Source organism: Nicotiana tomentosiformis, chromosome 10 (assembly GCF_000390325.3).
Source record: "Nicotiana tomentosiformis chromosome 10, ASM39032v3, whole genome shotgun sequence".
Classification (NCBI taxonomy): domain Eukaryota; kingdom Viridiplantae; phylum Streptophyta; class Magnoliopsida; order Solanales; family Solanaceae; genus Nicotiana; species Nicotiana tomentosiformis.
In genome coordinates this window covers 3,132,404-3,154,282 of record NC_090821.1, presented here as the reverse complement: position 1 = coordinate 3,154,282, position 21,879 = coordinate 3,132,404, and the positions used below count along the sequence as shown (strand labels likewise).

The 21,879-nt window shown below is 41.1% G+C and overlaps 1 protein-coding gene across 1 annotated transcript in view; it reads right to left on the bottom strand.

Annotated features, from left to right (window-relative positions):
• LOC104099476 (uncharacterized) overlaps positions 1-17,909 on the bottom strand; it is a 33,218-nt gene extending 15,309 nt beyond the window's left edge. Inside the window, exons 1-4 of the mRNA XM_070187676.1 lie at positions 16,969-17,909; positions 16,703-16,846; positions 16,368-16,488; positions 15,068-15,817 (exon numbers count right to left, since the gene is read on the bottom strand). Of these exons, the coding sequence (XP_070043777.1) occupies positions 15,068-15,817; positions 16,368-16,472 (855 nt within the window). The 5' untranslated portion in view covers positions 16,473-16,488; positions 16,703-16,846; positions 16,969-17,909. The remainder of the gene's footprint in view (positions 1-15,067; positions 15,818-16,367; positions 16,489-16,702; positions 16,847-16,968) is intronic.
• Positions 17,910-21,879: the final 3,970 nt, after the last annotated feature.

The window sequence follows — 21,879 nt, the reverse complement described above, 5'->3', positions numbered from 1 at the left end:
ATTCCCGAAATAAGAACCAAAACTAAGGTAAATTTAAAGAAAATAACATACTTTATCTAGGAAATCAATCATTTAATTATATACAACTTGAAAATAAAAAAAAAAAATCCCACACTTTACAAACTATACGTAAGTATTTCACAATTTTTTTTATAATTTAGAGATATTTTATATTTGTATTTTTTTGAATTATTATTAGCCGAATCCCCGTATCCGTATCCGTACTAGGATCCATATCCCCAAATCATAGAATTTACATCTGGAAGGATCCGACCTCTAGATCCGCACCCGTGTCGGACACCCGCACTCGTATCTAAACAACTTAGATATTAACTATTATTTATTTATTGTGATTATTGATGATAAGTCATATGAAAAGTCATTTTATGCTCTATATATATTGAGGACAAAAAAGGTTGACAGCAGCTCATAGTCTCTTCTCCTTCTCCATTCTCAAAACTGCCTTCAGTGACCTTTCCTCTTACAAGTGATTAGAACGTTGTAGGACTGACTTGAAATACATATAGCGTGAAGAAAACCAACCGGATACTTGAGGACCAACATATATTTTTAATGTGTATGAAGAAGTAAGTTTGGTCAGCTCTACAAACAGCTAGGTGCTATGGTGCATCCATACTGGGAGGATTCTGACCGAGAAAACATCACGAAGTGGCCGAGAAGTGACTAAGCTTTTAAGCTCTTTTTAGCTTTTTTTCGGTATTTGACAAAGTCAAAAAGTACTTAAAATAAGTTAAATACTGCTTAAAATAAGCCAAAAATAAGAAGTTGGGCAACCCAAACTTATTGCTTTTTTGGCTTAAAAGCTTGTGTACGGTCAAAACCGATTCTCATTCATAAAGACCGGTCGAGACAATGACGTTTCAATCGAAGGGTATCCACATGACAAGCTCGGACGAATTCCGAAGTAGGGACGTCGAGTTTCGAGCTATAAACGGCAAAACTTGATATCATTATCGAGCCCGTATCCGAATCGGACTACGGGGCAACACATATCGATACAGGCCCCGAATATCGATGCCCCAAGGCAGAACCGAGCTCGAACCAAGACTGGGGGTTCGATCTAACACCGAGCTCGAGCCAGTGCCAAGCTCGCAGACAAGAGCCGTTATAACCGCACCGAGGGAGAGAATCTTGGCGAGAATCAAGGAAGAGACAAACCATCATGGGTCCTCCACTATATACATTATTTTATTATGTTGTTATAGATAAAGTAGTGATCCTCTACTATAAAAAGGGGGATAGACTGCAATAGAGGCAAGTCCTCCAAGATACATTAAGATTTCATTGTGCTTGTTTTTCTAACTCATTTCAGTCTTCCCGTCCATCATTCCCATTTTATAGCAAAAATACCTGTATTGTCATTTTGTATCAAAGGAATTCGCATACCCTTAGAACCATATCTAAATTTAATGTTATCCGATTTTTTGGATAAACAGTTTGGCGCCCACCGTGGGGCTAAGGGTAACAGTGATTGTTTGATATAAATCTACAGTACACTCCAGCTTACAACTTCAAAATGGCTCTACCTATCGACCTCGAAGCCGGCCTTCAAGATGAAACCAACAACTTGGCGCCCGGGACCGGAAGGCTACCTGACGACGGCAACGAGGCTCGAATCGAAGAACCCGAAAATCGAGCCGAAGTACCATTGGATATCAATTCACAAATAGCTCTAGAAGTGAATCAGCGTTCTGAACCGGAAAGAAGCGTTCAGGGCGGTGCTCGACCCATAGCCCGAGACACCTACAGCACGGGAGAAATCGGGGCCAGCTTGCGTATGATTTTCTAAATGTTACAAGCCCAACAAGCAGCGATAGCTCAGTTGCAGAGCCAAACTCATATGCAAAGTGGGCCGAACTCCAATCCGCTTCTTCGAGAAGTCACCCCCAGAACGGAGCCCGCCGTAATGAAATCAAACGAGCAGGAATCGGGGACCGCTCCTAAAATTGCTAAATTGCTCGAGGAACTCACAAAACGAGTCGAAGCCAACGACAAAAAAATGGAAACGTATAACACTAGGGTCGATCAAATCTCGGGGGCTCTGCCAATGATAAAAGGGCTCGATTCGAAAAAATTCATACAAAAGCCTTTTCCCTCGAGCATGGCCCCAAAACCAATCCCCAAAAAATTCCGTATGCCCAAAATTCCCAAATATAACGGTACGACCGATCCTAACGAACACGTCACCTCCTACACATGTGCCATCAAAGGCAACGATTTGGAGGATGATGAGATCGAATCCGTGTTGTTGAAAAAGTTCGGAGAGACCCTCGCAAAGGGAGCAATGATCTGGTATCACAACTTACCACCAAATTCCATTGATTCTTTTGCCATGTTAGCAGATTCGTTCGTAAAAGCACATGCTGGTGCCATAAAGGTTGCAACAAGGAAATCAAACCTCTTCAAAGTAAAACAAAGGGGTAACGAAATGCTGAGGGAATTCGTATCCCGATTTCAAATGGAACGTATGGACTTACCACCGATCACAGACGATTGGGCCGTACAAGCTTTCACCGAAGGACTGAACGGGCTAAGTTCGACAGCATCACGTCGGCTGAAACAAAATTTGATCGAGTACCCAGCAATAACTTGGGCAGATGTACACAACCGGTACCAATCAAAAATCAGGGTTGAAGATGATCAATTGGGAGCTCCGTATGGGCCCGTACGTCAGAACCACACAACCACTAAAAATCAGAGGGAAATCAACAGAGAACAAAGGTCGAACAGAGACCGATACCAACCGTACGACACAGATCGGATGAACAACGGTTCAACACGTGATGCAGTTCAGAACAACCGAAGGACTGATCGGGGACAAAATTCTCGGGGACTTATGAGCAAGAGCGGCTTTGATAAATATGTCGATCCTATAGAAGTCCCTCGATTATCGGAGTATAACTTCAACATTGGTACATCCGCCATCGTATCGGCCATCGGACGCATCAAAGACACCAGATGGCCTCGACCCATGCAGACCAATCCTGCCCAAAGGAATCCTAATCAAATGTGTGAATATCATGGCACCCATGGCCACAGAACGGAAGATTGCAGGCAACTAAGAGAGGAAGTGGCCCGCTTATTTAACAAAGGACACCTTCGGGAATTTCTGAGTGATAGGGCGAAGAACCATTTTAGGAACAAGGAATTTGGCGAGCAAAACGAGCCAGAAGAACCGCAACACGTCATTCACATGATCATCGACGGTGTTGATGCCCCTCAGGGACCGATGCTTAAACGTGCTAAAACATCGATTGTGAGGGAAAAGCGATCTCGAACTCAAGATTATACACCCATAGGGACTTTGTCCTTCAGTGATGAAGATACAGAGGGAATCATCCAACCCCATAATGATGCACTGGTAATATCCGTATTCATGAATAAAACTAAGATTAAGCGTGTGTTAATTGATCCAGGTAGCTCGGCCAATATCATCAGATCGAGGGTCGTAGAACAGCTCGGCCTGCAAGATCAGGTCGTACCCGCAACTCTGGTTCTAAATGGATTCAATATGGCATGTGAAACCATCAAAGGCGAGATTACCCTACCAATAAACGTGGCCGGAACCATCCAGGAAATAAAGTTTCACGTGATCGAAGGTGATATGAGATATAACACGCTTTTTGGAAGGCCGTGGATCCACAGCATGAGAGTCGTACCCTCGACCCTACACCAGGTCCTCAAATTCCCAACATCGGGAGGTGTCAAAATAGTGTACAGAGAACAACCGGCCGCAACGGAAATGTTCTCCGTCGAAGAAGCAAAATTAATATCCTCGTCTTCGCCAATAAAAGGATCAGGTTCAGAAGGAGACACAATCGGAGAGCAGAGCGCCAAATAGCAATCACAGACATCGGCTTCGACCCAGCCAGGTAAGTAGAACATTGAAGAAGATGATGATGACCGATGGATCCCTCGATCCTTTGTAACCCCCGATGATTTCGATGCCACCAAATCAACAATTGAGGAACTGGAGCAAATCATACTGATCGAACACTGGCCCGAACGAAAGGTATACCTGGGAACGGGTTTGAGCCCCGAACTCAGGAAGAAACTCATTCAATTTCTTATCAATAACATCGACTGTTTTGCCTGGTCCCATTTAGATATAACAGGGATCCCGCCGGACATAACGGCGCACCAGCTAAGCTTGAACCCTAGGTTCAGACCGGTGAAGCAAAAAAGAAGGCCCCAGTCCGAGGAAAAGCACGCATTCATAAAGGACGAGGTAACCAAACTTCTCAAGATAGGGTCTATTCGGGAGGTAAAATACCCCGAATGGTTAGCCAATGTGGTTGTAGTACCTAAAAAAGGAAACAAACTTAGAATGTGTGTGGACTATAAGGATTTGAACAAAGCATTCCCCAAAGATTCCTTTCCACTGCCCAACATCGATCGCATGATCGATGCCACACCCGGCCACGAGATCCTCACCTTTCTCGATGCCTATTCCGGGTATAATCAAATTTAGATGAACCCGGACGACCGGGAAAAGACTTATTTGTGACCCGACATGAAACATATTGTTATAACGTAATGCCCTTCGGGCTAAAAAATGTAGGAGCTACTTATCAATGCCTAGTGAATAGAATGTTCGAAGAACAAATAGGTAAAACAATGGAAGTCTATATTGATGACATGCTAGTTAAGTCCCTGCGCGCAGAGGACCATTTGGCCAATTTGCAGGAAACGTTCGAGATTTTGAAGAAATACACCATGAAGCTCAACCCCAAAAAATGTGCTTTCGGGGTCGGTTCGGGCAAGTTCCTCGGCCTTCATGGTGTCAAATCGGGGAATTAAGATCAACACCGAGAAAATCAAGGCCATCGAAGACATCACCATCGTGGACAGCGTGAAAGCTGTACAAAGGTTAACGGGAAGAATTGCAGCCTTAGGCCGGTTCATTTCAAGATCATCAGATCGAAGTCACAAATTTTTCTCCCTACTCAAAAAGAAGAACGACTTCGCTTGGACACCGGAATGCCAACAAGCATTACAGGATTTGAAACGATATCTATCGAGCCCACCACTGCTTTGCACTCCAAAAACTGACGAAAAACTATACTTGTACTTGGCGATATCGGAAGTCGCCGTAAGCAGTGTCCTAGTTCGAGAAGAGCAAGGCACGCAATTTACCGTTTATTACGTAAGTCGGACCTTAGGAGAAGCGGAAACTAGGTATCCGCAGTTAAAAAAATTGGCACTTGCGCTGGTAAGCGCATCTAGAAAGTTAAGGCCGTACTTTCAATGTCACCCCATAAGCGTATTAACCACCTGCCCACTCCGTAATATTTTACATAGGCCCGAACTATCAGGCCGATTGGCCAAATGGGCCATCGAACTCAGTGGGTACGATATCGAATATCAACCCCGTACGGCCATCAAGTCTCAAATTTTGGCAGACTTCATGGCCGACTTCACGCCAACCCTCATACCCGAAGTCGAAAAGGAACTCCTTTTGAAATCAGGTATATCGTCCGGGGTATGGATCTTTTTTACGGATGGTGCTTCGAATATAAAGGGGTCCGGGTTAGGCATAGTTTTGAAACCCCCACGGGTAACATTATTAGGCAAGCTATTAAAACTATCAGATTAACTAACAACGAGGCCGAGTATGAAGCCATGATTGCAGGTCTCGAACTAGCTAGAAACTTGGGAGCAGAAGTCATTGAGGCGCATTGTGACTCTTTGCTGGTGGTGAGTCAAGTAAACAAAACCTTAGAAGTCCGAGAAGGTAGGATGCAAAGATATTTGGACAAACTGCTTATCACTTTACACCATTTCAAATAATGGACCCTACGGCATGTTCCACGAGAACGGAATAATGAGGCCGATGCTCTTGCAAATTTGGGATCGTCGGTCGAGGTAGATGATTTGAGCACGGGGACTATCGTTCAACTTTCAAGATCGGTAATCGAAGATGGGCACGCCGAAATAAATTCTACTAGCTTAACCTAGGATTGGAGAAACAAGTATATTGAATACTTAAGAAACGGAAAGCTCCCTTCAGACCCTAAAGATTCCAGGGCCCTACGGACTAAAGCTGCTCGATTCACGTTGGCTGCGGACGGAACACTATATCGAAGAACATTCGAGAGACCGATGGCGGTATGCGTGGGTCCGGGAGATACCCATTACATCCTCCGGGAAGTACATGAGGGCACTTGTGGCAATCACTCTGGTGCCGACACATTAGTTCGAAAAGTGATCAGAGCGGGGTATTATTGGATCGATATGGGCAAGGATGCGAAAGAATTTGTTCGTAAATATGACAAATGTCAAAGGTTTGCGCCAATGATCCATCAACCCGGAGAGCAACTTCACTCGGTCCTATCCCCATGGCCATTCATGAAATGGGGAATGGACATCGTCGGCCCTCTGCCATCGACCCCAGGTAAAGCCAAATTTATTTTATTTATGACTGACTATTTTTCCAAATGGGTTGAAGTGCATGCGTTCGAGAAAATAAGAGAGAAAGAAGTTATAGACTTTATTTGGGATCATATCATATGCCGATTCGGGATACCCGCCGAAATAGTGTGCGACAATGGGAAGTAATTCGTTGGCAGCAAAATCACAAAATTCTTCGAAGATCACAAAATAAGGAGGATATTATCAACACCATACCACCCCAGTGGGAACGGTCAGGCCGAATCAACGAACAAGACTATTCTTCAAAACCTGAAGAAGAGATTGAACGACGCGAAGGGAAAATGGAGAGAAATCCTGCCCGAAGTCCTTTGGGCATACCGAACAACGTCAAAATCCAGTACGGGGGCGACCCCATTCTCCTTAGTATATGGTTCCGAAGCATTAATACCAGTCGAAGTCGGTGAACCTAGTCCCAGATTTCGATTCATGACGGAAGAATCAAATAACGAGGCTATGAACACCAGCCTTGAATTATCGGACGAAGGACGAGAAGCTGCCCTCATCCGATTGGCCGCCCAAAAGCAACGAAATCGAAAGGTATTATAATCGAAGAACTAAACTTTGCCATTTCAAGCCCGGGGACTTAGTGTTAAGAAAAGTCACCATCAATACTCGAAATCCAAACGAAGGAAAATTAGGACCAAATTGGGAAGGACCATACCAGGTGCTCGAGAACGTTGGAAAAGGATCATACAGGCTCGGCATCATAAATGACAAACAGCTATCAAGCAGTTGGAATGTATCACATCTAAAACGGTACTACTGCTAAGGTATGACCTTTCCATATTCATCTAACTGACCCATGCAGAAGTCCGAACAAGAGATGAAGAAGATCTTTCGCTTAAAAGCACGCGTTGCACTCTTTTTCCCTTAGACCGGTTTTCTCCCAAATGGGTTTTTCGGCAAGGTTTTTTAATGAGGCAACCATCGATCGTGCTGCACTTTTGACAATATCCGAGGCCTCTTTCCAACCGACCTCGAATACCGGGGGGCATCAGGGCCCTCAAATACATCAAGTTCAGATGCAAGAAAGTCATCTCACAACAATAGGGTTCCAACAGGAAAAATTGTAAGAGCCAAATGGTCAAAATGAACCATGCTCATATAGATTGGCCCAAACATAAACACATGTGCAATGACTTGAGATTTATTTTGCAACCAGAATTAAGCCTACGGGCTACTTTCATTCTGAGTTTGAAATAATCACTCGAATATTAAGCCTACGGGCTACTTACATTACTTCAAGTTCGAATCTTTCACTCGACTAAGCCTACGGGCTACCTTTATTTCAAGTTCGAGCAAACACTCACTCGACCATTGTGCCTACGGGCCACATTATCTCGAGTTCGAAACATTCACTCGACCATTACGCCTACGGGCTACGACATTCTGAGTTCGAAATATTCACTCGACTATTAAGCCTACGGGCTACTGTTATTCCGAGTTCGAACAAGCAGTCACTCGACCATTAAGCCTACGGGCTACTTTCATTCTGAGTTTGAAATAATCACTCGAATATTAAGCCTACGGGCTACTTACATTACTTCAAGTTTGAATCTTTCACTCGACTAAGCCTACGAGCTACCTTTATTTCAAGTTCGAGCAAACACTCACTCGACCATTGCGCCTACGGGCCACATTATCTCGAGTTCAAAACATTCACTCGACCATTACGCCTACGAGCTATGACATTCCGAGTTTGAAACATTCACTCGACTATTAAGCCTACGTGCTACTGTTATTCCGAGTTCGAAACATTCACTCGACTATTAAGCCTACGGGCTACTGTTATTCCGAGTTCGAGCAAGCAGTCACTCGACCATTAAGCCTACGGGCTACTTTCATTCCGAGTTCAAAATAATCACTCGAATATTAAGCCTACGGGCTACTTACATTACTTCAAGTTCGAATCATTCACTCGACTAAGCCTACATGCTACCTTTATTTCGAGTTCGAGCAAACACTCACTCGACCATTAAGCCTACGGGCCACATTATCTCGAGTTCTTCATTCGACTATTAAGCCTATGGGCTTCCTTTATTTCGAGTTCGAGCAAACACTCACTCGACCATTGTGCCTACGGGCCACATTATCTCGAGTTCGAAACATTCACTCGACTATTAAGCCTACAGGCTACTGTTATTCCGAGTTAGAGCAAGCATTCACTCGACCATTACGCCTACGGGCTACAATATTTCAAGTTCAAAACATTCACTCAACGGCTAATAAGCTACTTTTACTCTGAGTTTACATTAACTCAACCAGTACATTACACCTACGGATTATGTTCCTTCAAAGTTTGAATCATCGACTCAACAAGCAAACCCAGGGGCTATAAATTTGATCGATCAGAGAGACTACAAGGTCAACATTCGATTAAAAGTCTTCACAAAATAAAAACAAGTCGACCTCATTATACATATATATACAAAAATTGCCCACGTGATTAAGTTGCAAACATGAAGAATTAGAAATTAAGCTTCTTGGTCGAGCTCTTCCCCGTCCTCGGATCCTCTTTTGCTACCATCATCATCATCATTATCAGAAGCCAAGGCTTCAGCTTTCGCTTTGAGCTCTTTTGCCTTTTTTACATCTTCGGTAAGGTCGAAACCCCGAGCGTGTATCTCCTCGAGGGTCTCCCTCTGAGACCTACACTTGGCAAGTTCGGCAACCCAAAGAGCTCGAGTATCGGCGGTCTTCACTGCTTCCTGGGCCTCCATCTGAGCAGCCTCAGCATCGGCCCGATATACAACAATGGACTTATCCGCCAAGACTTTCGACAACTCAACCTCCGCCTTAGCCTCAGCAAGTCGTGTTTCAAGCTCCTCGATCTTCTTAGCTTGAACCGACCCCTTTTGCTTGGCACTTCAAAGTTGAACGTCGGCCAATAATAATTTTGTTAAGATGGTTTCTTTTTTCGCTGCCAGGTGGTCGAGGGTCTCCTTCCACCGATTGCATTCAGCTTGGATTTGATCGACTTCTTCTTGAAGTAACCCGATCTTTTTGATCTTTTGCTGCAACTGAGATAACGAAGAGTTAACTTCCACGGTTGAGTCAGACCCATACTTTAACAGAACAAGGCTCACCCGCTTATCGAGCTCGACCCCTTCTTCACGGACCTTAGCCAAATCCTCTTGGAGGTCCTTTATAGCCTCGTCCTTTTGGCTGCAAAGAAGCCGCAGGGCATCTCTCTCACCTGAGACCTTCCGGAGCTCGGCCTCACACTGGCTAAGATCGACTCGAAACCTACTAATGGCCTGCACAGTAAGAAACACGAGTCAAGTATGGAAAAGAACAAAGAAATCAAGTATGGAAAAATCATTACCCGAGTAATGAAACGCTGAGCCTCCTCTAATAAAAGAGAAGCGTCACCAATATTGGAACCATCATCGACTCCCGTAAAACAATCCCTAAAAGGATCCCCTGCACCAGAGCCTTCGCCGATATCGGGAGACTTCAACTCTCGAGCTTCCTTCAACACCTTCTCAGAAAAAGATGGAAGAGAAGGCGAATGACCCATTGTCATAGCCCCGAGCAAATCACTCGGAGTACTCCGGTCGAGACTCAAGTCTTCAGAAACAACACCGGCAGTCACAGCCGCCATCGGCTCGGGAGCTCTGGCAACCTCGATGGCCTCCGTAGATCGGACTACCAAAGCCGAAGAGCTATTTTCTTCTTCTTCTTCTTCTTCTTCTTCTTCTTCTCTCAGTCGTTAGACCGAGTCAATCGAAAGGGCAATTACTTTTCTCCTCACCCTTCGAGTTTTGGGCTTGGCGAAGCTCTTCGCTTCTTATCTTCCCCCTATTTAGGGACTTGGGACTTGTTTCCTTCTTCACCGCTCGAAGGCCTCAAAGCGGCATCCCTGGTTACGCCTGCACAAAAGGAAATCGGTAACGAATAGAACTCAAAGATTACTTCGAAGGAAACAAGAAGCAAACCTCACCATGGTTCTTGGCCTCCCATCTGCCTTTTGCCAAATCAAGCCAAGCGCGCTCGGCGTATGAGGAGGTCGAGGCTAACTTTCGAACCCAGTCCTTGAGGTCAGGCACCGCTTGTGGCATCCAAGAGGCAGCTGAACATCAGGGAAGGACATCAGAAAAAATCGAAAAAGGACATGAAAAGTGAACCAAAATCACTTATGGTCAAAATTCCATTCTTCAGGGAACGACATCTTCTCCCCCGGAATGAGATTACGGGTCCTCACTCGAATATAACGACCCATCCAACCCCGATCCTTGTCTTCATCGATGCTCGACATCAAAGCCTTCGATGCCCGATGATGAAGTCTGATTAGTCCTCGAAAGATCTGAGGCCGATACAGTCATATGAGGTGGTTTAGAGAAAAATCCAACCCCCCGGCTTTGATAGAGAAGAAACGCAACAGGATCACAATACGCCATAGAGAGGGATGAATTTGGACAAGGGTGACTTGATACATTTTGCAGAAATCAATAATCATCGGGTCGACGGGTCCCAGTGTGAAGGGATAAGTATAAACACTTAAAAACTCCTCCACGTAAGTGGTAACACTCTCATCGGAAGATGGAATTTGCAACACGACCTCGGAACCCCAGTTGCAGTCTTTTCGGACGGCCTCGAGGTGATCCTCCGTTATAAAGCATGTATACATCGATACATGTTCACATCGACCCGAAACGGAGGTAGGATTCTCCACCTTAAAATCGGTCTTCAAAGTGCACGGGCCAGGAACATAGTCATGAACTGACGGCTCCACCGGCGCCTTATCATCAGACAGCCGTGAGGAATAAGCTTTCTCCTTCTGAGGTACGGTTTTGGAAGTTTTCGCCATTGATATGAAAGGAAAGAGTGCAAAGGAAGGTGAAGAAATAGACAGCACCAAAATTCTGGTATGGGCGGCCCCGTAGCAGGGAAATAGAGAGGATAAATAAGAAAGTTTGGAAGAAGAGAAGGCACAAAAGTGGTAAAGGTTATATGGAAAGACTATTTATAGACTAAGGCATGACGGTTCGGTATCAACGGTGGCCGACCACCGTCTGACACACATTAAATGCTTCGGTAAAACCGAGTCGATGGGACAGCTATCACATACGTCAAGATCGGGTTCGATAGAAACGTCAGCATAAATTTGATCGAGCCGTAGGGAAATCATATCATTCCTCGCCACATCCTTTCCGAGAAACGAGGGGACTATCTGTGTACGGTCAAAACCGATTCTCAGTCATAAAGACCGGTCGAGACAATGACGTTTCAATCGAAGGGTATCCACATGACAAGCTCGGACGAATTCCGAAGTAGGGACGTCGAGCTTCGAGCTATAAACGGCAAAACTCGATATCATTATCGAGCCTGTGTCTGAATCGGACTACGGGGCAACACCGATCGGATATGCTTACACCCAAAAATAGAAGAAGTAACAAAGGAAGAAAGGAACATACCGCTGTGGTGTTGTGCATGGCGTTGTTCAACAAACACTTTCCCGAGAGTGCTTGAATCTTTTCCAGTCTTTCTCTGAAGCCCTTTGGCTTCAGATAATTAGCAAGCTCTACTGGCCGGGATAGCAAGTTGCATCCGGTAGAGACCGAAAAGAGTAACGTTCCTCCTCCTTTGTGAATCTTCAAAAGGGGCAGCATAATTTTGCCCCAAATTTCCATAAACTGGGGACTGTGGAAGAGGAACACCTTCTTCATGGTCAGGTGCGGCCGATGGAGGTGATGTAGCAATTGCTGATGGAAGAGTGGATAAAGATGGAAGTGATGTAGCAGTTGCTGATATTGGTGAAGATGGAGATGAAGCTAATGGAGTTGAAGAGTGAGAAGTAGCTACATCAAATATAGCGCTGGTTGTTGGATGCTCGCCAACCAAAAACGGCAAGGACCCGGTACTCAACCTAGCAGTATCGGGTTCAGCAATTGGGGCCCGAAAATAGGAGTTGACATTATCTACTAAATCAAACTCTCCCCAAAGTGCCGAGGCATCGTCCTCGATTGGTGTAACTTTATCAACAGGTCGAGCATCTTGTTGGAATGATGAGGATCGCTGTCTTCTATGTAGAGAAGCTCCCTCATCACTAGCTTCTTCATCATTGTCAATCGTCACGGTGTCTATGACCGGCCCAAAAGGAGGGCCAATCACCATCGCTACCGGAGATGACTCGGGGGTATCAGTCCTCGCTCTCTTATTCTTTTCCTCGATCGCGGAGAAACGTCTTCTCTTCGGTTGTTTATCCTCCGGCCGGGGACTCCATAAAGAAGTGTTTGCGCCCGAAACAGGCCCGGAGATACCTGTTCGGTTAAGTGCCTCCTGAAGTAGTCTCGCTACATCAACATGATCAACCAAGACGTCCTCCTCAGGAACAGTAACAGATCCCGCAGGTAGACCTAATTTCGTGAACAAGTCAGAAGGGTTCGACCAAGTTTTCCATATACAAAAAAAAAAATGGAAGCATGGTAAGTTAAAATTACCATGATTTTTGGCCTTCCACCCGTATTTAAGGGTCAGTTCTTTCCACAAATGAGTTTTGGGCGTCATGACGTCCAAGATCTTCTGAACCCACTGGTCCAAGCCTTCCACCACCGGTGGGATCCATTGAGTTGTTGAAACATGCGAAGGGTGAAGAGTCGATACGACCTTTGGGGGATTAGAGATTCATCATACGAGCTAATGTTAGCTCTTCTCCAGTCTCCTAGCACAAGCATCGAAGGCAGGCGACCGTCCTTCACACTGAAGGACTTATCTGTGCCAAACACACCTAGTAGCGAAGGCAAAACTCCGCAATCACGGAATCAAGCTCTCCACTCAAAGAAAACGCACCCAAAGAAAAGGGATACGTGTAAAAGTATGTAAAACCTTCCTTGGGAAGGGTCACTTGCTCCGATAGATCAGAAGCAATGATATCCAACTCATGTCAGCGACAGTCCTCCTTCACGGGAGGAATAGTGGAAGGACGACTGGAAAAAGAGTACCTACTAACAGCCCATGTATGAGGGTTAGCAGTAGGGAATTTCTCTTCAAAGTCCTTTGTGGTACTGAATCTTCTTAGGATGACGGAACCCACCGTTGGAGGAGCAGAGTCCTTGGCTTTGTTCTTGTTCTTTGAAGAACCGGTACGCTTAGAGGAAAAAACCATTGAATAAGAAGAAGGAAAAGATTTTTGTTTAAAGAGAATTAGAGAAAGGATGGAGAACAAAGATGCAAATCAGAAGCTCGAAAAATTATAAAGTGCAAAGGAAAAGAATGATGCGTATAAGTAAAATTTTGGCGGCTAAATTCATGGCCATGATTACCTCGATAATCAATAAAATTTGTGCTGAATCGTGGGATGACATGTGTTCGGGACATAAATGCGGAGAGACGTGCGTCTAATCAACCGTCAGAAGCCTTCAGAGGGAGTTATAGTAATTCCCGCCAAAAAAGTGTTTCTACCAACTTCCCGGTAACACAAAGTTATGTCACCGGAAAGCAGGGGGACTATCTATATAGGGTGAAATATGATATGACATGTGACACGTGGAACCCAAGACGGGGATGGCCGGAGACCGAACGCAGCCATTCCGCTTGTCACCGGACGGGATAACGTTCATAAATGTGTATTAAATGCTCTGCGCCCGGTAGCATTTAATAATGAATATTCTGCAGCTTTAAGAACGACTGCCCATTACAGAGAATTTGGCATTTATATTCACCGTTACATCTTCATCAATGACCCTCATAATTAACATTAAAATAGGGCACGATCCTAGGACCTTCTTCCCTAGACATATTTATAAATAGTGGGCCCAGTTATCATTGTAAAGGACACGAATTTTCTGGCTAAACTTACACTACATTCTATACAAAGCTTAATCAAATCTTACTTTTCCGCTTTTTGATCTCATCATTGCTGTGCCCGAAAACCTTGTTCCCGGAACTGTCATCTCTGCTGTTTCATCTACATTTTAAGGCTAAGTATTGTACATTTATTCAATTATTGTATTATTTCAGGATCAAATTAGTTCGTTTGTCTAGAAACCACGTATAAATTCAACTGTACTGTTTTACGGGTAAACACTCTGCAGGAAACAGAAAGTGCAAAATTGTCAGCACTTAAGAGGAATTAAGATCTTCAACAAGAACTAACATCATATTCAAAACTCGTATTACTTAATTCCCCCAGAGTATTATGAATCTTTCCACATTAATAATAGATAGTTAAAATGGGGTGCAACTTGCACAAACACAACCCGGAAGATACAGTGCAAATATTTTGGATATGTGTAACACAGTTAGATTTGTACAAGAAATCAAGAGCAACCAAGACACATAATTGAACCTATTTGGTCAACGATTTAGTTGCATAGTTAATCAAGCAGGTCAGTTGAAGTCCTACTAAAAGCTTGCCCTGTACTTTGTTAGTTTTTTTTTACTTCTTTGCATAAGACTTTGTAAGTATGTTATTAGGATGCATAGGCAGCTAAAATCAAAGAGAGAGTTCTGATGTATGACTTGTTAACCGTCACTGTTTTGAATTATATCTGGAGAAAGATGCACAAAGATGATGTAAGACCCGCTCAAACTAATCCATTTGTAAGAACAAGCTAAAAGACCATAACAATATAATCTTCATATATGAAAATTATTTTGATACAACACATACCTTTTGAATATCCGTAGGTAACACAGCTCCATCAATTGCCGTTGGGGTCCATATTTCTATGCCACTGTCAAATCCATAGGTAGCAAGCATTGGTGCATAAGGATGCGGCTCAATACAGCTTGTGACATGGTAACCTGAGCCCAAAACACGAACAAGCTTCCCACTCTTTTTCTTCCATATGAAAATTCGACCACAATCAGACCCGCTCACGACATATTCACACTTGGGCCCAAAACAATTAACACCTCTAGTAAATCTTTGACAGTTTATGTGCCCTTTGTAGACTTGTAGACCAACATCTGTACCAGAATCCTGAGATGGAGATGCACGAGACTGATGATCTGGATCTATTTCACCCGCATCAGTGTCATGGGAAACTGGTGGAGTGGTGGATTGATCAGGTACCAGTTCCATATCTTTTGTAAAAAGATAGAGAAACTCATCAAGGTACGAAACAAGAAGTTCGCTCTGGTCAGAAAAAGCTAGGCCTGTTATTCCCACATCCTCATCGCCAATTAAATGTGAGGGACAGAAGTAATCAAGAGGCTGACCAAAATCAACAGATCCATCCCGCTTATATTTACGAATATCAAAAATCCTTGCAAATTCAACTGATCCAGCAACAGCAAAGAAATTGGAATTTCTTGGATCTATTGTCATTGCAACTATATGAAGGACAGGCATATAACTCCTTCCCTGCGGAGGTCCGCAAGTAAACAGCTTTGTAGCTGTATCTGTTCTTAGATCTATCTGCAAGAGAGCATTACCTATATATAAGAATGGACAAAAGGGAGACGCCATGTGAAACCTCAACAAAATCTCTAGATTAGTTAGTCTCTCAGTCCAGTTCCCATATAGATGACTATGATGTCTCTTTATGTTGGTTCAAATATGAAACCAGAAATTATTGCTCAAAAGGTTTGATTTTTCCAATTCACATATCGCCCTTATACTTTAATAGATCACTTAAAACATATAGAGGACGATTATGTCTCTTTAACTTGGAGACTAGATTTAATTCCTCGAAAGTTTGATTCAGTAATTGAGTTATAGTTAGATTGGTCAATAATTTCCTTACACAAGAAAACAGGTGATATTTAAGGAGACATGAGGGCGAAGGAGCGAAAAGGGAAAAACTTATGGCATTTCTGCCAAGGGGCTTCAAAAAAAAAAGTTTAAAAAGATTGTAGCCAGTGAGAATTGAACCAATGGTTTTAAACTCCTTGACCACTAAGCTACGCTTTTGACTATGTCAAGGAGATTCAAAACATAATATATAAAAGTAAAAAATAAATTTTACCTTATATATCCAGTGTAATTTTTCGGCAAAGAGGGGTTCGGGCCCCTTCCACCCCCTAAATCCGCCCCCGGCAGTAACACTCCCACCAACAATAGAAACTAACATCTCTGAAAAACTGGACCTATATTAATTCATAAACAATAAGTAATTAATAAGTCAAAAGCTTACAAAACATGATAATTTCAAAAAGAAAATGTTCTTCCCGTTTGTTCGGGATTTTTCAACATTAGAATTCAGTGTCGTACCACCCATAGAATTTTTGACATAAAAGCTGGAACTAAAATTAGAGAAAGAAAAGGGTATATTAACTATAAGGACCAAATAACACAACTCACTTGTTGAACTAATCCATCTTCTCCATAGGAGTAAAAAATATGAGGGCTTCCAGGTTCAATTGCCAATTTGTGAGCTCGTCGTTGATGCTTCGCCACCACCTTCGTTACCACGTTTCCTCCTTCTAGAATTTGATGATTATTAATCTGTAGTTTGCAAGGACAGGAAGTATATTCTTCCTTAGTGGAGGTTGTAACAGACAGTAACCATTAGCTATATAATTCCTAATTTTTAAACGAAACTAAAATCTTAGTGAAATATATGTCACCTTCTTTTAGGAAAGATCAAAGAGAAGCAGTAATATGCAGGATGATGAATCAGAGAGTTTGTAGGAATAAAATCACCAATATGGAAGATCGTGAAGAAGGAAAAGCAAAACTATAAAGAATTTATCTGCCCATCGGCAACACAAGTAACAATGCTCCGATCGTTAGTGTATGGCATAAACTTTGCTTGATATACAGTGTAATGATGACCTGACTGGAATGAGAGTACAATTTTTCCAGTCTCCCAGTCCCAGAGTATGAACTTCGAGTAAGTATAATTTGATACCACAATGTCACCGTCAGCACTAAACTAACTGTATTCACCGAGCAATTGTGTTTCCTGAAGACATCGAGACGGAGCACGAGATCCTGGAAAAACAGCGCAATTATGAGGAGGCTCCGAATTTTCTCAAAGTATAAGCTTGATCAATAAATTAACTGATCCCACTTGGAAAGCACAATTTGCTGTTTTTGTCCAGTATCTTGAGAGATACACTGAACTAGTATACAGACCATTAGCTTCATATTTTTACTGCACTGCCATTATGCTTGTCAATCCTACTCCTCGCCATTCATGTTCCATGCATAACGCAAACATCCATTAACCAGAAAACGACATAATGGTAAGTCAAAATGCAAAAGAAACACACATAGCATAAGAGCAATCTTGAGATTGGGAAAATAAACTAACAGAAAGCATAACACATTTCTACTGTACAAAAAAATCCCAAGAGGAAACAAAGTTGATGAAATGTGTGACCATCTCATATGAAAGTTTTAGCTTTTAAAGAAAGCATACTTTTTTATTTACTTAATTATATATTATAGACACCCTCATATGTGTGCCTAATTTTTATTTTTGTTTGTTTGTAACGAGTGACGGTAAGACTCGAACGCAGGATCTGTACTTGCCAAGGGAGCACTCATTTATTTATTTAATTATGTCTCTACAAGAGCAAAATTTTCCTCATGTCAACCATTAAGACTACTATTTTAAGTAGAAATAATTGCACATTAAATGCATCAAACTACCAACGAGCCAGAACTGGACAATTCCTAGTGATAAATAAAAGGACATAAAATCCACCCTCCAAATCTAACCAACATTTACGAGAGAAGACACAAGCCACATACAAAATGGACTACAGCCAAAGGCGCGCCATGCATGATGGTACTAGCGTAAAGAGGTCATAGACAACAACAATAACAATAAACCCATGTAATCTCATAACTGAGTCTAAGGAGGTCATTTATAATTTCGGAAAGAGTATCATTAAATTGGGATGGAAAAAAAGTAATATATAACTTAAATTAACATCACACATCTGTGTTGTCCGGGAATAATAATGCATAACGATGTAATAAACCAAAAATGTGAAGTGATCAAGAGAAGAACCTCCGACGCGCGGAGACAGTGAAAAAAGTTCCTGGTAGACAGAGGCGGATCTAGGAATTGAAGTGTATGAGTTCCTACCGCAATTTCAAGTCAATATATCATAATAACTGAACTAAGGAACGAGTATCGATATTCAACATAAATTTCAAAATAACAAAAGACTTAAAGATAACATATGAATATAAACATTATCATTACAATTGTACTCGACGACTTGTCATGTTTTGAAAACGATCAATGATCGCAGGTACACTTTCAAATACTTCATCCTCTATATAACAAACTAAACAATTATTCAAAAATTTATCACCAATTCTGCTTCGCAAGTTATTTTTAACGTAGTTCATCGAAGAAAAAACTCTTTCTACCGTTGATGTAGCGATATGCAATATCAAACTTAATTTCACAAGCAAATAAACAAGTCTCCAAGTCATGTGCAAATTTGTTTTAACCAACGTCTCTGAAAGATCACCAAGTCTTTTCAAGTTAGAAAATTCATTGCCCACCTCTCGCACATAGTCAATATAGATGTCAAGCTCAAAACCAAGATCCCAAGTATAGAATCAGTGAACTCATTCGGATAGTGTGTAGCAAATTTCATGATCCTATCTTTATTTTAATTTGCAAAAGAATTTTCTGGACTCAAACTAGCCATACCAAGAAGTAGATCAGTATTCACTTCACTGAAACGACTGTTAAGCTCCGAAAGTTACAAATCAATAACAACATAGAAAACCTCTACACGCAAATGATAAGAATATGTAACACTTGATTTCTTACGCTTCGACTTTTCACGAACATAATTCATATCCATTTCGGGAATCATAATACCATGCCTGACACAAAATAAAGAGACATCTTCTACCAAAGAACCCCATCTAAAATCTCTCATATCTTGAAATTGCCTCTTTGCGAAACCAGCAAGCTTCATAGCACTAACAATATCTTGATCTTTTTTTTTGTAAAGCCATATTCAAATCATATGTAATTGCCAACACTTTCAACATTAAATGCAACATATACACAAACTCATAACTTCGGAGAGATTTTGATTTGGTTGTTTCTTTTAGGTTGACTTTAATCATTTATTACTATTATTTTATTTTAAAAAGTAGACTAAAGTGAAAATAGTACTAGTACTGTTTTGTGGTCCCCTGGTACTTTTCTTTCATTTATTCTAGTTCATATAAAATATTACTCAAAAAACAAAGGTATTTTATTTTAAAAAGTAGACTAAAGGGAAAGTAGTACTAATACTATTTTGTGGTCCCGTACAGGGATTCAAACTCGCATTAATAGGTTATGGGACATGAGCCACACCTGGGTTCCCCTATTTACCACTGAACTAGCAATACATTTTAGGACTGGGTTCCCATATAATTATTCTTATACATGCAATGGATTTTTTAATACAAATACAAGGCCTAGGAAAAAGCTATTGGGTTTTCGGGAACCCATACCTATCACTCTAGATCCGCCCCTGCTGGTAGAGAGTTCGCCGATCTCCCGTTTCCACACCGAATCGAGATTCGTTCTCGTCCTTTTACCCATACTCTAGATGATAACCGCTTCACTTGATGTTGTAGATGTCCTACAATTATTATTGCAAATTCTGTGTTAATCAGAATCTACGTACTATGAGTATGAAACTCATAGTTAGTGAGGCTCAAATGTCTGGTCAATCGGTTTGTGATCCATTATAAACTTTCATTGTCAAAGTTTTCGAGAGATTTCTATTTTCACACGTTAGAGATCGAAAAATAAAATACAACAAAATTTGATAGAGTCATTATTCACTCTATACGGGATTATATTGAATTATTTCTTCTCAAAGACCAAAGATTTGAATATTTTCCATTAAATAATGTAGATGAACGATGTAAAATTATTTGTGAGTATCAGTAGCGGGCCAATAAAGGTATTATGACCTAATTCATAATCTAGTTAGGCTAAGGTCCTTTATTTTTATTGAGATTAAAACGTTCGAATCTGAATACACATCCGAATATTAAGATTTTGCATTTGGATATCACTACTAAACAAAAGCGTTTTTAGACCAAAAAACCCGACTTCGAAAAAATCGATCAAATTTTTTCTAACTTTTTTTTTTACGAAACATATCTAAATTAGCGCCAAAATACGAGAAATTATTATTTCAACCGATTCAGTTGGTAATGCGCATCAAAAAATATATTTTTCAAGAAACCGACCAACTTTAGTCGGTTTTTTATTTAAAATAAATAAAAATTGATTCTTGGAAAACTGACTGAAATCAATCGGTTATTTTTGCGCTAAAATGTCGTTAAAGAGTATCAATAAAAATAATAAAAGTCTTTAAACTACAAGCACCAAATGGTCTAGTTGTAGAATATATCCTGAAATGGTACGAAACTCGGACTAATTTTCAGATGGTGTATTTTTGAATTGTATAATTTAAAAAATCGACTAAACCAGAAGGTGAACTTTTTAATTGTATAATTAAGAAAATCGATTAGAAATTTTAGTAATTTTTTTGATCGAGTGTGAAATTTAATTGACCGAATGAAATTGGTAAGTTTTTATCGGCCGATTTTGGTCGATTTTTGCTAGTGACCAGCATTTTTTCCACCCATCCAATTCGGTCGATTTTTCGTCGGTAATCATTCAAAATCGACCGTCTTCGATCGATTTTGGTCGGAAAGGAGCTGTTTTTAGTAGTGGATATAAACATTAATCATAATTAAGATTGTTTTTTCAGCATCTAATTTAAATAATTTATTTTTATTTTAAAATTAATAAATATAATATTCAAACATTGAAAGTTCTAGACGAGGCTGGTTCAAGCCTAAGGCCAATAAAAAAATTATTTTAGGCCTAAAATATTAAATGTCCTAAGTGGACCAAGCCTTTGTTTCACTTTAAAATATATTTGAAATACTCAAATATATGAAATTATTGACATTATTGTGGGACCTATTTAAATAAAAAAAGAAAAAAAAAAAGAGAAAATGATTTAGAAAAGCAAAAGCAAAAGCAAAAGCAAAAGGAATGCAATTTGTGAGACCAATCAAAATTTAAAAAAAAAGTCAAATTTGGTTGGTTACATTGTATGTGGGCGGCTGAAGAAAGTTAGCAAATTGCAAAAGCCAAATTTGATGGCTGAATTAGACAGCTCCTCCCTTATAAATAGAGTCATTTAGTTCCATCTCAAACACATCAAAACATAAAGAAGCAATAGAAGTTAGAGAGAGTAATCCACAGATTGTAGTCTATGAGATAATTAAATAGTGAGTGCGAGTAATATTGTAGTGATGTATTTTAAATAAAGAGTATTATTTCTTTTGAGTCGTAGTAGTCTTTTGACACTACAAAGTTGTAATATTATAGTGATATTATATTGCTCCTCTCGGGTATTGTATTTTACCCCGTTAAAAGATTTGGTGTCATTGTTACTCTCTTGTGTCATTATTATTTATCGTGGATATTATTCGTGGGCGAGATATTACTTTTCCCAATAACGTGGCATCAGAGACATGAC